This window comes from Myotis lucifugus, unplaced genomic scaffold (assembly GCF_000147115.1).
Source record: "Myotis lucifugus unplaced genomic scaffold, Myoluc2.0 scaffold_126, whole genome shotgun sequence".
Classification (NCBI taxonomy): Eukaryota; Metazoa; Chordata; class Mammalia; order Chiroptera; family Vespertilionidae; genus Myotis; species Myotis lucifugus.
This window is the reverse complement of record NW_005871174.1, coordinates 2,267,039-2,282,038: the sequence shown is the minus strand read 5'-3', so window position 1 is coordinate 2,282,038 and position 15,000 is coordinate 2,267,039. Positions and strand designations below refer to the sequence as shown.

At 38.1% G+C, this 15,000-nt stretch overlaps 1 protein-coding gene across 2 annotated transcripts in view; it reads left to right on the top strand.

Annotated features, from left to right (window-relative positions):
• LMO4 (LIM domain only 4) overlaps window positions 1-15,000 on the top strand; it is a 38,614-nt gene that overhangs the window by 11,195 nt on the left and 12,419 nt on the right. Inside the window, exon 5 of one of the 2 annotated variants that reach the window (XM_006093903.2) lies at window positions 4,311-5,105. The exons of the other annotated variant lie outside the window; for it this stretch is intronic. Within the exon in view, the coding sequence (XP_006093965.1) occupies window positions 4,311-4,319 (9 nt within the window). The 3' untranslated portion in view covers window positions 4,320-5,105. Of the gene's footprint in view, window positions 1-4,310; window positions 5,106-15,000 lie in introns of those variants that run through there. 2 annotated transcript variants of the gene reach the window in all.

The following is a 15,000-nucleotide window of genomic DNA, read 5'->3' as shown; positions in this document are numbered from 1 at the left end:
GTATAACCAGTTTTTTATCCCATTTGATAATTTTGATATTCAGAAGCACAATGGATGTGAATAGGTTATTGTGGGAGGAAAATTAGAACATTATGATAGGAAAGGGAATCGTCTTTGTCAGGAAAGAGTGATTTCAGTATTGGTAATAGCAATCCGGACACTGATGCTTTAGAGAAGCAGTTTTACAAAGCATTCTGTAATTCCAAAGGAGAGCATTTTTGTTGATTGGTAGTCCCGTTAAATTTGAATAAGCCGTGACTTTAAAAACAAAGTTCTAGCTCTTTCCTGTCACTTTGGGCCACTGATAGCTCCATTAAAGATTATGTATCTCAATTCTTGATCTGCAACTGGAAAGTTTTTGGACCAGTGTTAGAAATGAGGAAATTATACAAGTGCACAAGTCATGTGGTATTAGAAGGCACTTCAGAGGGAAAATTAGTGATCAACAGTTGTTCAGCACCCCCAGTCCTGGATAGTTTTAGATCTATTTTAATCTCCTTAATAAGTCCTATAGCTATGCAAGTGAGTGCATTTTGATAACTGCTGTGCCTAATTTGTAACAATTACTGTCAACCTTCAGTTAAGAGACTGTTCATTCCACACTGGCCCAGAAAAGAGTGAAATGTATGACTCGTGCGCATAATTTTATTCACATCATATTTCATACTGATTATGTATTGATGACATTGATTCATTTACTCTTTACAGCGCCACTTGCATGGATATTAAATCTTATTGACCACAGATGAATTTTAATTTCAGATTGGTGATAGATTTTTCCATCAGCTCTGATAGTATGTTTGACTTTTTCATCATTAACCCAGGCAATCACACAGCACTGAGTTACTGCATTGAAACAAAAAGTGCACACTTCACTTGGTAATTCTTTATGGATTTACAATAGGAACTTCATTAATGTCTGTTGTAAGGATCACAAAAAAACAACATTTATCTGCAAATAGGAATTTAGCAAGCTTCAGAAGTTTCGGAAAAAAATATTAAGCTGCTTTGTCTTCTGTAATACATTTTGTTTCAATGCTTCCTGGGGGGAAAATGACTAATATTTGTAAACTTTTAACAATTTAAAATCACACTACCATATTTTTAATGCTCATATTTATCGTTTTCCCTTACTCAAGTTTATGGGATAATTTTAAACGTATTTTTCATTTCTTTATAACTACATGTTAATTACATCACAATACATGTACTGTATGTAATTTACTAACAAGGAGAAGCTACATAGACGACCATTTTAAGAATAGAAGTCAAATATTTTATTGCAAATTAACCAGTCACCATTGATGAGGCATTTCAAGCTGCTGTACATATAAACACATACAGATTTTTATGGTTTGAATTGTAATGAAATGAATCTACAGGGTAGAGTTGAGAACAATGAATGGGTCGCATAAATATGTAGAGATCCCCATTTCAATTTGGAGGCAGAGACATTTGTAGTTAGTTATACTTGGTAGCTCAAAGAAAAACGAGCTAGGAATAAAATGTTTGATCACTTTCCCACCCCTTCCAATATAAAAGCTTAGTTTCCCCCAAAATTCTCTTTATAACATTTTTGCTGGTTTTATGCCATTTCTTTCCTGCCTTAGCAAAGTATTAGAAATGATTGTTACAGCTCACCAACGTGCATGGTGAGAATTGAAGGATGTGGCGACAAGGTGGGAAATGCAGCCAAACTGTGGAGCACTGAGGATGCAGGCAGTGGCTGTGTTAGCTAGGGGCCAAGTGCAGAGGACATGTAAGAAATATGAGCAGGGTCTCAGTACCATCTTTCTGAGTATAAGGTGATATAAATTTAGAGTTGTTAGGGAGGAAACAGAGCAACGCTGAAAAAAAAAATCTGGTTTTACATGTTAACAAAATTGCATGGATTGTGCCTTTCATCTAAGTGTTCTGTTCTTTTTTTTATAACTTTTCCCGGGTGGTGGTGAGAGGTAGGGTGTTCATTTTGGAATACAAAATATACTAGGCAGTGAATAAGAACCTACCAGTGTATATTTTCTTAATGTTGGAAGCCAAAAGAGACAGGTGGCCTTCAAAAATTAATAGCTCTTAAAAGGCATAAGGAAATATAACTTAAGGATATGTTCTTGTCAGATGTTGGTGAGAAGCTGTGTTTTGGGGGAGGGGGGTGATGTTAATTAAGAACGTTTCCCTGTTGGTATAAATGTCTCACATTTTTGCCCTTGGTGCTCAGCTCACCATGAGCACAGTCAATTCACAAGGTAGTTTTTGTAAATAAAGGTTTTGGGCAAGCTGAACGTGGTCCAGAGAGATATTAATGAGAGGGCAAAGGGGGAAGAGGTAATGAAAACACTTCCTGGTGGAACATAAACTGCTTTCTGGATCTGGAGAATGCTTTAAAATCATTTTCCCCAAAGCCTCCAGTGTTTCTTTTCTGGGGGAGCTGAGTGGGGAGAAATGACAAGTAGCTCCATTTTATTTTCTTTCTCGTTCTCCATATTTTTGGTAGGGAAAATTGGACATTAATTTTGGCTGATTTCCTTCTATTTGTAGAACTAATTATCTTTTTTGTGCATGATGCATAATAAATATACACAAGCATCCTCTGCCTTCAAGGTAATGAGTTGATTGTTTGTACATTTCTTCTTTAAAGGCAGCTAATTGTATGGAAAGTATAGACCCCATCATCTAGTCCCTTTAAACTTTTATTCCCCTGAAATTTGTTCCCATTGTCTGGGGTGTGCAGTTTAGTTCTTGTTCTGCATCATTGGCTTTTGTATATTCTGAGAAAAAACAATAACATTCAGCTTTTAAATCATACCATCTCTTGACTGAAGTCTCAGACCACTGGTGCCCAAGGATCCTACAACGTGAAAGCCTATATTCAAAGGAGGCTCAGCTCTCTTTAGGAGAACATTGCCTTCTAGAGAATAATGTACATACAATCAGAAGTTGTGGCTAATTTTTTTTTTTAAATAAATTTTTGCCTGCTCTGGAATTTTTTCTTCCTCTCAAGAGTGATGGTTCCACCTAGAACTCTCTGCTTTTCAGTAGCATAAGAGATCATCACGCTGCTTTAGTTGGAGGGAAATGTAGCTCGCGTCCTAGTTTACATATCACTGCGCAGTTCCCTTGCAGTCGCATAATTGGTGTAGTGTGTGTGTCCATCGTAGAGGGCATTTGATGCTCATTTATTAAATATGCTCGCTGGCTGCTGCCGCATCTTTGTTCTGGACAGACAAATTACCTTGCTCACACTGAGCTTCCACTCTGGGGAATTAAGCCTCCACCACTTTAATTAGCTTGGAAGTGGGGGGTTGCAGCTCCTAATAGACTTCAGGCTTTTAGTAAGTTAGGGAAAGGGTGAAACGAGAACTTCCTGGAAGCTCAAAATGTCATTTAAAAACCATAAAAATCTAATATATATTATTTCATTTTGGTAATTGCAAACAGATTGTATTTGACGACTGTGTGGATTACCATTTCTAACTTAGACTTTAAAATTAGACTTGCATTGAACGGCATTCTTTAACTGATCATGAATCATTAACACATTACATGTGTTTGATTTATATATTCAGAATATTTTACGTAGTATCAAGTGGCAACAGATAGGAAATACTAGATGTAAAGTATCTGTTTATATGTACATATGTGTGTGTGTGTACAGATAGACACATAAACACATGCACAAACATACTCATGCAGGTAATATACCTATATGTCAAGAAGGACATAGGTGAGTAGGTGACATGTGGGAATATCAGAATAGTCATAATAACTGCCAATACTTGCTTAGGTTTTATTAAGTGCCAGGCACTGTTGAAAATGCTCCACATATGTATTATGTAATCCTTATGATAGCCATGTTATCCCCACTTTAAAGACAAGGAAACTGAGGCGCAGACAGGTTGAGTAACTTGCCAAAGGTTATACAGTTGAAGATATTAACCCAAAACTTCTGGGGAGGGACATGGCTCTGAGTGTGCCTTTGAGATATGACTAGTAGGCAAGATGTTATAATTCATTCCTTTCAGAAAGAAACTTGCTTTTCGCAGAGTTAAGCAATTCATTGTAGAACTTTACACCAGAAACTTTCCGAAAGTCCATTTATTGTCTCATTTTCTCTGCTAGTAAAACTGCAGAAAATGTTATGCTTTAGTTCTTCACTGTTGGAGTAAGTAGCGCAGAAAGCCTCCATCAAGTCACAGTTGGAAAGTAATCTAATAAAAGAAGATTAGTGAATGTAGAGAAGACAAAAGCAGCCATGTTTGAGTTTAATATCTCTCAAATTTAGCTAAGATGCCCGTTTTTATTTCTTGCAGGTCTGCTAAAAGGTCAGAGTAATGCAGAATGCGTGCCTTCATCTCAGATTTTGTTCATCACAGGTGGATCCCATGTGTCTTCAGTAGACAAGTCACCTTTGTAGCTAGCACCAGTGCCAGCTCCATGCCATTGCACCTTCTTTAGTCTTGATTGCCCTTCCTGCATTTATTGGTGTATTAAAATGACTGAATATGAACATTAAGGACTCCATGAACCTGGGCTAATGGGAGACTGTAGAGAAAATGAAAAAAGATCCACCAGAGGACATCTTGGGGGGGTGGGGGAGGGAGCTGGGGAGGAGGGAAATGACTAATGAAGCTAATTAAAAGAAGCATTCAAATCTGCTTTCTACCCTCATTAACAATTAGCAGGGCACTGGCCAGAGTTTGTACCCTGTGTTTTACCTTAACAACATTCTATTTGCTCTTTGTATATTTAAGTGTTGTAAGGAAATGTGTTTCAATCAAAACTGAACATGAGATAAAGGAAAGAGATGTGGCTTTTGTGATATTCTATCACAAACACTTTTATTGTATCTCTGTAAAATACAATGTATGTATGCATGTAAGTGTTTTCGTCCTGATGTTGCTACTCCCATGGCGAAGAAAAAGAACAAAAAATGGAAAAAAAAATTGGAAAAAAAAAAACAGGCTCATAGCAGCTACTGTGTAGAAATTTCCCCCTACTTCTAATTTGCTGAATGAAGAAAAAAAAAATCTTTTATTTGTGATATTTTCAGAGACATTTGCTCTAGTATGGTGTATTTAAATAATAAAAACTTAAAAGAAAAAATATTCGATGGAGTTTGGGCTTAAACACTGCTTTTTCTCTTCTGTACTTTGGGAAAAGGTAGGGTTTGTTTTTTTTATTTTTTTTTTTATTTGATACCAAGTTCACTTTAAATTTCAGGAGTTGTGAGAGGTGGTGTGTATATTTATTTAGCTCTGGGCCAATAAGGTATTCTTCAAATTACTTAACCATGCCGTTTTTGGCAGGGGTACAAAGCAATGTTTCTGACGGAGTCCTTCTTATAAGTTCAGAATATTCTGTTAACAGCACTTCATTACACTTCTCCAATATCACAGTGAATCTTTTGTGTTTATATATAAATATTTGTTTGATTCTTCAGCTATTTCGCTTACTCTTTTTTTTTTTTTCTCAGTAGGAAAGCCTTGGGTATTGATGAAAAACACGTTAGAGAATGTGGCATAACTATCTTGTTCTCTTAGCAAGTTTGTAGCTTTGGCGGAAACAGCGTGCCAAACCATACCTGTACATAATCTGAGGTTCCATTCGTTTTAGGGACCCCGTGCTCTTTACAGTTACGTTCAATGGGTGAAGCAGCCGTTTCCTGGTGTGCTTTTAGACTCCTGTGGTCTGCTGTGTGCTTTTGTTTATTTTGGTTTGCTCTTCCGCTCTATAGGCTCTGCCTTTCCATATGTTTGGAGGCGGGTTTGGAATTCATCTAATAGAAGTCTTGAGATGTTCAGTTGCTAGTTCTAGGCGCTAGATTATCCCCCAGCAACGGCTTCTGCAGTGCCCGCAGAGGTGCCCTGAGGAGAGCGCGTGTAGGCCAAAGACTCCGTGGGTCCGTGGCCAGGGCTGGAAGGAGGAAAACTAAAGAGGCTGCACTGCCAGGCTTGCAATATGTGAGCAAATCTCAACGACGACTTCTGCCTGTCACAGGTTAATAAAACCAGGTGTTTTAATGCTACCTTTAATTTTCTTTCTAAAAATGGCAATTGTTTTATTTTCTCTTGTTCCAGAAGAGCTCCCGAGGCCCTCTCTGGAGAATAGGACTAGGTTCGTTCTATAGAGAGATCGAGCTTTGGCACAACTCGACCAGCAATCAGCTTAGCTTCCCTGGGAGGTCTGTGCTTACTGCCTGCTTTCGGGTCCCAGGCCAGGAGGAAGAATCACTTGCTCAAACTGCGCTCCTCTTGGAGGAGAATTTAAAGGCAGAGAGTAAAAGTGAATAGTTCATTAGAGCTTAAGACAAAAATAAAATGAATAAAATCACATAAATAATATCTACTTGAGTTAGATCTTGGGGAATTTCTAGGAACTAGTTCTGGCTCTTACATTATTTTTCTTTTAAGATACTGTAAGGGAACGTGGACTCTTCAGGATAGAAAAGGGGAAATGTTAATAAGAATGCAAGCATCTGCTCTATTCTTTTTGGCATAAGCACTCATGTCCCATATAGGGTAGAAATTCAAAGGAGATAGTTAATAACTTTAGTAAGTAATACAGTGTGGCATTTAGTGATGTGGAGGGCTAAGGTTATTAAAGACTTTAAATGAACTATTATACGGCTGGTTCCTCAAGCACTGCTGCGTATTTAATAACGAGCTTCTAAAAGCATTTCTTAAGTTGCAGACCTATAAGATTACAAATGTCACTCATGTTAGTATAATCCACATGCAAGTGATGAAGTCTTCTCTTTGATGTGCTAAATTGGAGAAGGACTAATGGAGCTATGAATATACAATAGGACATATTTAAGTAGTAGTCTTGCTTTAGGTAAAACACTTTCTTGAAACCAGAGGCATTTCAAACAATAAAACCCAGCTCTAATGGGGATGCTCTGTGGATAGAAAGCCACTAAAAACACTCAGGTTTATTCTGATGTGAGCAGTGATTATGTTCCTCCCCCAACCCCAACATTGCTTAGAGAAAAAAATCCACCAGCTTGTTCACCTTTCATTATTGCATTCGTGATGTTAGTGAGATGTACTCTGTTCTTTTGAAAGGCCTTATTTAATATCACCCATGTCACAGAGGAAGATGGCTCCCAGTCCCTATTGCAAGTGCAATTAAAAATAAAAGCAAATGTAACTGAGCCCTGCTGAACTGATTAAAAAAAAATGTTTATGATATGTATACATGTCCCAATTATGCAAACTGCCACTCTTGCTAATGTACAAAGATTCTCCTTTGAAAGGTTGGATGTTTTTTACCTGCCTTGTTCCATTTACACACCCCAAAAGGCAGGAGGGCCTGAGAGACGCCTTTCCAACCCAAACCATTTGCCACAAGAAACTATTTCCAGCTCTTCGTGATTTATTAGGAAGTAGTTTAACACAGACTGTAGTGTCTTATAAAATACAGACTGAGAAAACCCCAAAGTTCCTCATTTATGAATGAAAACACCAAAAAGAAACCTGTGAAATTGTCATCCTTTTAATATTAACTATTTTGCCCTCATTAACACTGATATTTGAAAAAACTAATCCATCTAAAATGAAGCTTTTAAATGTCACTATAGGAAGATTCTAATGTGCACCATGTTTATGTAAAATATTTCTTAGAGCTAATAAGTTATATAAGTGAATCTAAGAGCTATAGATGATGTAGCCCAAATAACTATTTAGGTCGAGAAGTGATTTTCCCAATGATTCCTTCACCGGGGAATTCCATCCCAGGTGCTTGCGCACCTATGACTCAGTTTGAGAGGCCATTGGAAACAGACTATGTACAAGTTGATGTGACTTCTTGCATTGTTACTAACACTCACCTATTGTCAGTCCAGCCAAGTCACAGAAATGCTTATTGCAGTTAAAGAGCAATTTGTTTCCATGAAACTGCAATTAAAGTATTACCGAGCAGCCATTTTAGATTGGCAATGCTCTGAATGCATGTTAAACAGCCAGCACCTCCCACTTGCCGAGCCTGAGATCTGACTCGCAGCAAAGTGGAACACATTCACCCACGTTGGGTACCTAGTTAAGAGGCATTTGCAGCCCTCTGTTCCATCATGAACATGCTGAGAGCAATGGCAAGTCAGGGCTGATTTTTGGAAGGTGAACTTGCAACTTACCTCCAGTGACTACTATTTGCAGTTGCACGAGAAGTGAGAAGTACTTTATGCGGACGGATATGTGCATGTCTCCTAGAGGGAACGTTTTCGAGTTCAGATTGATTCTGCGGAGAATGGACTGCAACTCGGAGGCTTTGAGCCAATCGTGCTGCAGGTCCTGACATGTTACAGCTGTGTAAACAGGGCCATTCTGTCTCCTAAATCACAACTAATAAAGCATAGGATGAAAATCAATTGATTCTGTTATAAGTTCTTTGGATGACACTGGAAAGTTGTTTAATGATTCTCTGTTGGAGTGGTCAAGCCTGGGTTGAGCCACTGAAATACCCATTTTAATTGTCTCTCTCCCCTCAGAAACAGGGCAGGGCAGCCTTTCCTGCAGATTAGCCTCGTGGCCACCAGATCAAAACCTTCTGGGGAAAGAAAGGATCTGAACTGAATTCTTCCTGCACATCTGAAGTTCAGGATTTGTTCAGTGAGAAAGGTGAAGTGCAAAGGTTTTATTGAAAATGCAAAACATTGATGTAAGATCCTGAGAGAGGAAAGGATTTCAGAGGTGGTGTTTTAAAATGCAATTAGCACTGAATTCTAACCAGCTCGGAAACCATCATTAGCTCAGAGAACAGGAGGCATTTCACCTTCCTTCTGCCTAGAAATTCCCCCTACCTGGATCAAAAGGTTTACATCCTCGACTTCCTCAGAAACAATCTTCATGAACAGTGCAATTCTTTGTAGGTTTTCTGCTGTGTTGTTTTAGCTGTAATTTTTTAAAAGAGGAAAACGTTAAAGAGTTTCTTCCTAAATTAATATTTCAATTTCTGTGAATTGAGTATTTTTGGGAACTGTAAAGAGAAAATCTGAGGACAAACTGAATTTACACGTGAAGATTAATTCTGAAAACCGGAAAGGAAATTGCTTGTTTTGGCTGCTGTTGTATATCTTTTTATTTAAATAAGGTTTGGTGGAGGTGGGTGTGTCTTAAATTCTGCATATCTCAGGCCTTTGACTCAATTTCTATTATCAGTCATAGGACTGACACTTTCCATAAAAGCTTTACATCTTGGAATACAATGTTTAGTCTAATAACTTTATCTGGGAATTTTATAATGCTTTGTAAATGTATTTACATGTGAACATTTACAATTAAGAAATTCTTACACTTGTTTTCTCACCGAGTCCTCACAGTAATCCTCTTAATTACTATTATTGCCTCAGTTTTACAGATGAGGTCACTAAAGTTCAGGGAGCTGACGTAGTAAGCAGGGCCAGGACTAGAGTGAGGTTATTGGGTACTCTGTGGGTGCAAAATGCAAGGGGATACCAAAAATTCAGTAATCAAGATAATGTTTTAAGGCGATATTTTAAAAAATAACAGAATCAATGCAAAAACATCCATGATGTACGAAATTTACAATTTAAATCAAGGCAGGATCTGTCTTACTTTCCTTTTGGCCCAGGTTCCAACGTGGCTGGGCACGGTTATGAAGGCCCGCGGTGCCAGAACTGCTATTTGAACCCTGGCATTTGGGGCATTTCCGTAGACTTGACTTATAAATTGTTAGGCTGCAACAATGATATACTTTATTCCATGAGCTGTAACTTGGTTTTTTCTTCCCTTAAAAAACTAATTATTGCACTTTATCTTTATCCAGCCTGGAATGCCAACTTCTTCAGACTGCCTGCCTATCTTAGCCTTGCTCTATAAGAAATTCCTTTTGACAATTCTCAACTACTTCATCATGAGTAATTAAATATAATTGATCATGACTCTGCCCACAAGTTGTTGCTGAGGAAAAAGAGCAAGACTTTAGTAATCATATTAGTTCAGAAAGCAAAATGGATAAATACATCCCATACAAAGTAGTAAATGACGTGTTTAAAATACCTGAATGACCTGTGGATTTGAGTCTGTAGATAATATTTGTGGTGAATTTGAGTCTATAAAAGTAACACATACTTTTATAAGTATAAGCGAAGTAAATATACACACACAACAACTTTAAAGAAAATTTTTACATGTTCTAGTGTGGTGTGAAAAGAAGACATACCACAAAAGAACTAATATTCATGTTTGCTGTTTTAAGATGGGAGAGCACAAAAATGTTCACATGGAACAGATTATACCTTTAATTACATCCAAACATGATTCTGAGCTGGTATTCAACATTTTGTTGGCTGTACTTCCTATTTTCCCATTAATTGCTGGAGTCCAAAAAGATACCAAATTTGTAAATAAATTGCTATCACACGCCATTGAATCCAAGCTGCCTTTATTACAAAGAGAAAAATAGTTAAGGAAACATTTCTACTCAATTGAGTAAAACACTGTTTTGATGTTGATGTAAAGGTTAAGCAAAAAAATGACTTTTCCTTGGCTTATATTCTTGACCACAGTGGATTTTGGTGCCAGAGTACTGGTTATCGAAGTCCTTAATGTCTGTATGTTACTTCATGGAATATCTCAGCCCAATGACTCTCTGCAGTCTATCTTTTAATCTTTTATTCTGCTCTGTGCAAAATGAGACTTAAGTTAGCCAATATATGTTTTTTCTGGTCTGAAGATTGTATTACCCTTCTCATTGGCTATCAACGGTTATACATATACAGTATTCTCTTTAGGTTGTGAGGACCTGGAAAATATGCATAGATCAATCTATACCCTATGCATTCAAAACTATAAGTATTGATTACAATGAAGGAGATAATGTGTATTTGTTATGTGTATAATGTGACCTCAGCTCATAAAATCAGTAAGTTAAGCCTGTACATCCCTGAGAGGTAGGCAGGATTTGTACCAGGTAGTGAGGCTGCCAGACCCAGGAGCTCAACTTCTTGGTTATACTGCTCTATAGTATGACCAAAAACCACCATTCATTCCAGGTTTTCGGCAGATGCCATCCATAGCCAGAGCTGCATAACCAGTTCAAGCAGCTGCCTGAATAGTGTTTATCAGGATTTTTATTTTTATTTTTTGGTGGGGTATAGAGTGGGAATAGATGTTTATAGAATTTAGAAAATAAAATATTTTAAAATTCTAAGCTATGGAGATATTTCTATCATGAGAACAAGGGAGTAGGGAGAATGGAAGGAACAACTGCCTAAATAATTTGCTCTTCTAGGAAGGATTAAAGGGCTGGAGTCTCTTGTTGAGATTGTATGCGCTCCCCAAACACCCTGGCCACACACCCCATCTACATGGTTTTGTTTGTCTTATTTCACTCCTGTCAACAAGACCCTTTGCCCTACCCACACAGGATGCTGTTACTGTGCGTGGTAAAACTCAAGCTATGCTTTTGTGGACTGCAAGGCTGTGACATCAGGAGGTTTCCAACATTAGCAGTGTTGGCAGTTTTTAAAAGTTGATATGATACAGCCTTTGGTGACACTTCACAGGTGTGTCAGGGAGAACTGAGGTGAAAGGAAAATTGCAACAGAGAAAAAGCAGACTCCAATGTTCTTGATGAAGCTCAGGGTACCACGGTGGAAACATTGCCTCTGGCTTGTTAAATCTAACCCTTCTGTTCTCTAAGAGTGGAGTGGAGGCACCAGGGCTGCATGGGTGCAATTCACAAAACTACATCTGGTACCTTATTGTGTAAAAAATTGTGAGGTTTTTGTTTGTTTGTGTGTTTGTTCTTTAACCCTCTTTAGTCAAACATTATAACCTTAGAGAAGGAGAGAAGATTCGGGTGACTTTGGAGCTCTGGAATGGCAGTTTGTGCTGTGGGCTCAGTGAAGGTATAGCTGTAACATTATTCTCTCTGCGTTACATTTTATGTATTTTAGTCCAGAATTTGATTTTCTACCAGTCCACCAAAGGATTCTGCCTCTGGAATGCCCCTGTTTTGCATGCAGATGGCAGGTTAACGAACTCATTACTGTGCATTTTATCCTGCTCTGGACAGATTTGTGACATTATTTTTTCAAAACAAAAGAGGGTTCTGCCCTAGCCAGTTTGGCTTAGTGGATAGAGTGTTGGCCTGTGGACTGAAGTGTTCCAGGTTCAATCCCAGTCAAGGGCATGTACCTCGGTTGCAGGCTCAATCTCTGGCCCTGGTTGGGGTGTGTGTGGGGGGCAACCAGTCCATGTGTCTCTCTCATATGGATGTTTCTCTCTCTGTGTCTCTCCCTTTCCCTTCCACTCTCACTAAAAAGTCAAGGGAAAAATATCCTCGGGGAGGATTAAAAACAACAACAACAGAACAGAACAAAACAGGGTTAGGCAGTTGGTTGGGCCTGATGAGAATTGGGTGACTAAGTGAAAAAATATATTTTCCAAAACACTACTAACCTGCTCAGGGTTGCTGCTTAAATGTTCTATAAAACTATCCCTACTCTCTCCATTTCCCCCCAAAAGGTCTTTGATTTCCCTGCATTCTTAAAGATTTTTAGAACCGTGTGCCTTCCCGAAGGTGTGTGGTCCAATTCCATCCTAAGACTAGGTGATTCTGGGCTTTCTTTCTGATTCCTTGGGCATCTGTGGGCATCTCGTGTGTCTTTGTAACCTTTTTAGCTGCACTCACTTTTGCCATAAGGGATATGCTATGCGAATTAATTATGGCTTATTTACCTTGTATTCTGTGCTTTGTACTTTTGAGGATGAAGGCACCCATGCCTCTCCATTCCTTCCCCTTTTATTTTAAAGTATGTAATAAAGCACATATTACACTGTAATGCTAAGTAAGCACCAAATGGAGTTAGGAAACTGGATTTAATTCTAGTCCTGAAGGGAAGTCAAATGGAATCTGTGGTTAAATTTGTCTTTCCATTTGAATATTAGCCATGGGCTAATCATTTAATTTCACTACCTCCTTTTGCCTATCTTTTAAATAGGAACTTACGAATAACAGCTATATTTGCCAATACATTCATTGTCTTCATTAGAAGGTAAAACGGGCTTTAAATTCTCAAGATGGTATTCTTTTGGAGTGTAAACACTGAAACAATAGAAAGTATAGTAACTTCTCTCATTTACAGATGAGTTATAAGGTCTCAAACTTACTTTGAAAATTATGATAGCTAACTCTTGCCTGTCTCTAATGGAGGGGAGTGATGATGTAGATTAACCCCAAACAATGGATAACAATTTATTTTTGGTTTAGAATGTAATATGTAATTTTTTTTCATTTTGTGAAAAGTCTTTTTTTAGCAGGTTTAGGTTCGCAACAAAATTGAGAGGAAGGTACAGAGATTTCTTATATATCCCTACCCCCACACATGTATAGATTCCCCATTATTAAATGTATCCCCAAGTTTGTTATAACGGATGAACCTACATTGACAGATCATAATCACCTAGAGTCCATAGTTTTCATTAGAGTTCACTCTTGGTGGTGTACTTTCCATGGATTTGGACAAATGCATAATGACATGTATCCATTATTATGGTATCATACAGATGATTTCCATTGCCCTAAAAATCCCCCATGCTCTCTGAATTTACCCTCCCCTACCCCACAAACCCTGGCAACCACCGATCTTTTTACTATTTCCATAGTTTTGCCTTTTCCAGAATGTTTTATGGTTGGAATCATGTAGCCTTTTCAGATTGACTTCTTTCACTTAGTAATATGCATTTAAGGTTCTGCTATGTCTTCTTCATGGCTTGATAGCTCATTTCTTTTTAACACTAAATAATATTCCATTGTCTGGATGTACCACAGTTTATCCATTCACCCATTGAAGGACATCTTGGTTGCTTCCAAGTTTTTGCAATTATGAGTAAAGCTGCACTAATCACCCATCTGCAGGTTTTTGTGTGGATATAAATTTTCAATGATGTACTTTTCGGGAGCATGGTAATATTGCTTTTGTTAGGTAAATGTCACACAAAATTTGCAATTCCGTAAACTCAATCCATATGCTGGTAGAAGGTAGCTCAGAAAAGAAATGAACGTTTATTTTATTTTTTAACTTCTTAAAAAATATTTTTTTTATTGATTTCATAGAGGAAGGGAGAGGGACAGAGAGATAGAAACATCAATGATGAGAGAGACTCATTGATTGGCTGCCTCCTGCATGCGCCCTACTGGGGATCAAGCCCACAACCCGGGCATGTGCCCTTGACTGGAATTGAACCCTGGATTCTTCAGTCCACAGGCCAACGCTCTATCCACTAGCCAAACCGGCTAGGGTGCACATTTATTAAATAATGATGCGGACCATACATTTTTTCTTGTTATCCCCAGTATACAACTTTGAGGCAGATATTACTACTTCTACATTTGCAGTCAAGGTATCAGGGACTTAAGAGAGGTTAAATAATGTGCTCAACTAGAGTTATTTGAAAAGGTGAATCTGACTCGAGTGCCCATGGCCTCCTGTAGGGGAAAGCACATTAGGATTAAAGCTTTCCCACAGTTAATCCCTGGTTGGCTAGTCTACCATCAGGTAATGGAGCTGATACTATACATTTAAAGCCATAGCACACTGTAACCATTACACATCTTTGATTACCTTCGGAAGGAGACATTGATCCAGGTATTGTTTACATAGGAAAATGGTTGTAGTGCCCTCTTGACTATGCACTTTCCTTTGAAAGGATAGTAACATTTATTTCCATTTCATGGTTCTTCAAGGAAGGACAAGGAATTATCTTTTGTTATTTGTCTAGTAATTGAATTAGACAATTGTTAATTGAGCTCAGTACTTGTAATACCTCATTTAATTCTCACAAAAAAAACCTATAAAGTCATTTTATGAATCCATTTTACACAGGTGGAAGCTGAGACTTAGGTTGGGTAACTTGCCCTGTATGTTGGGTACACGGTAAAGCTGACAGTTGCTGCAGCCAGGTCTGTCTGAAATATGCTGTTATGTGCCAGGTACGGTACCTCATTTAACTTTTGTGATCTCCCCATCAAGGAAGG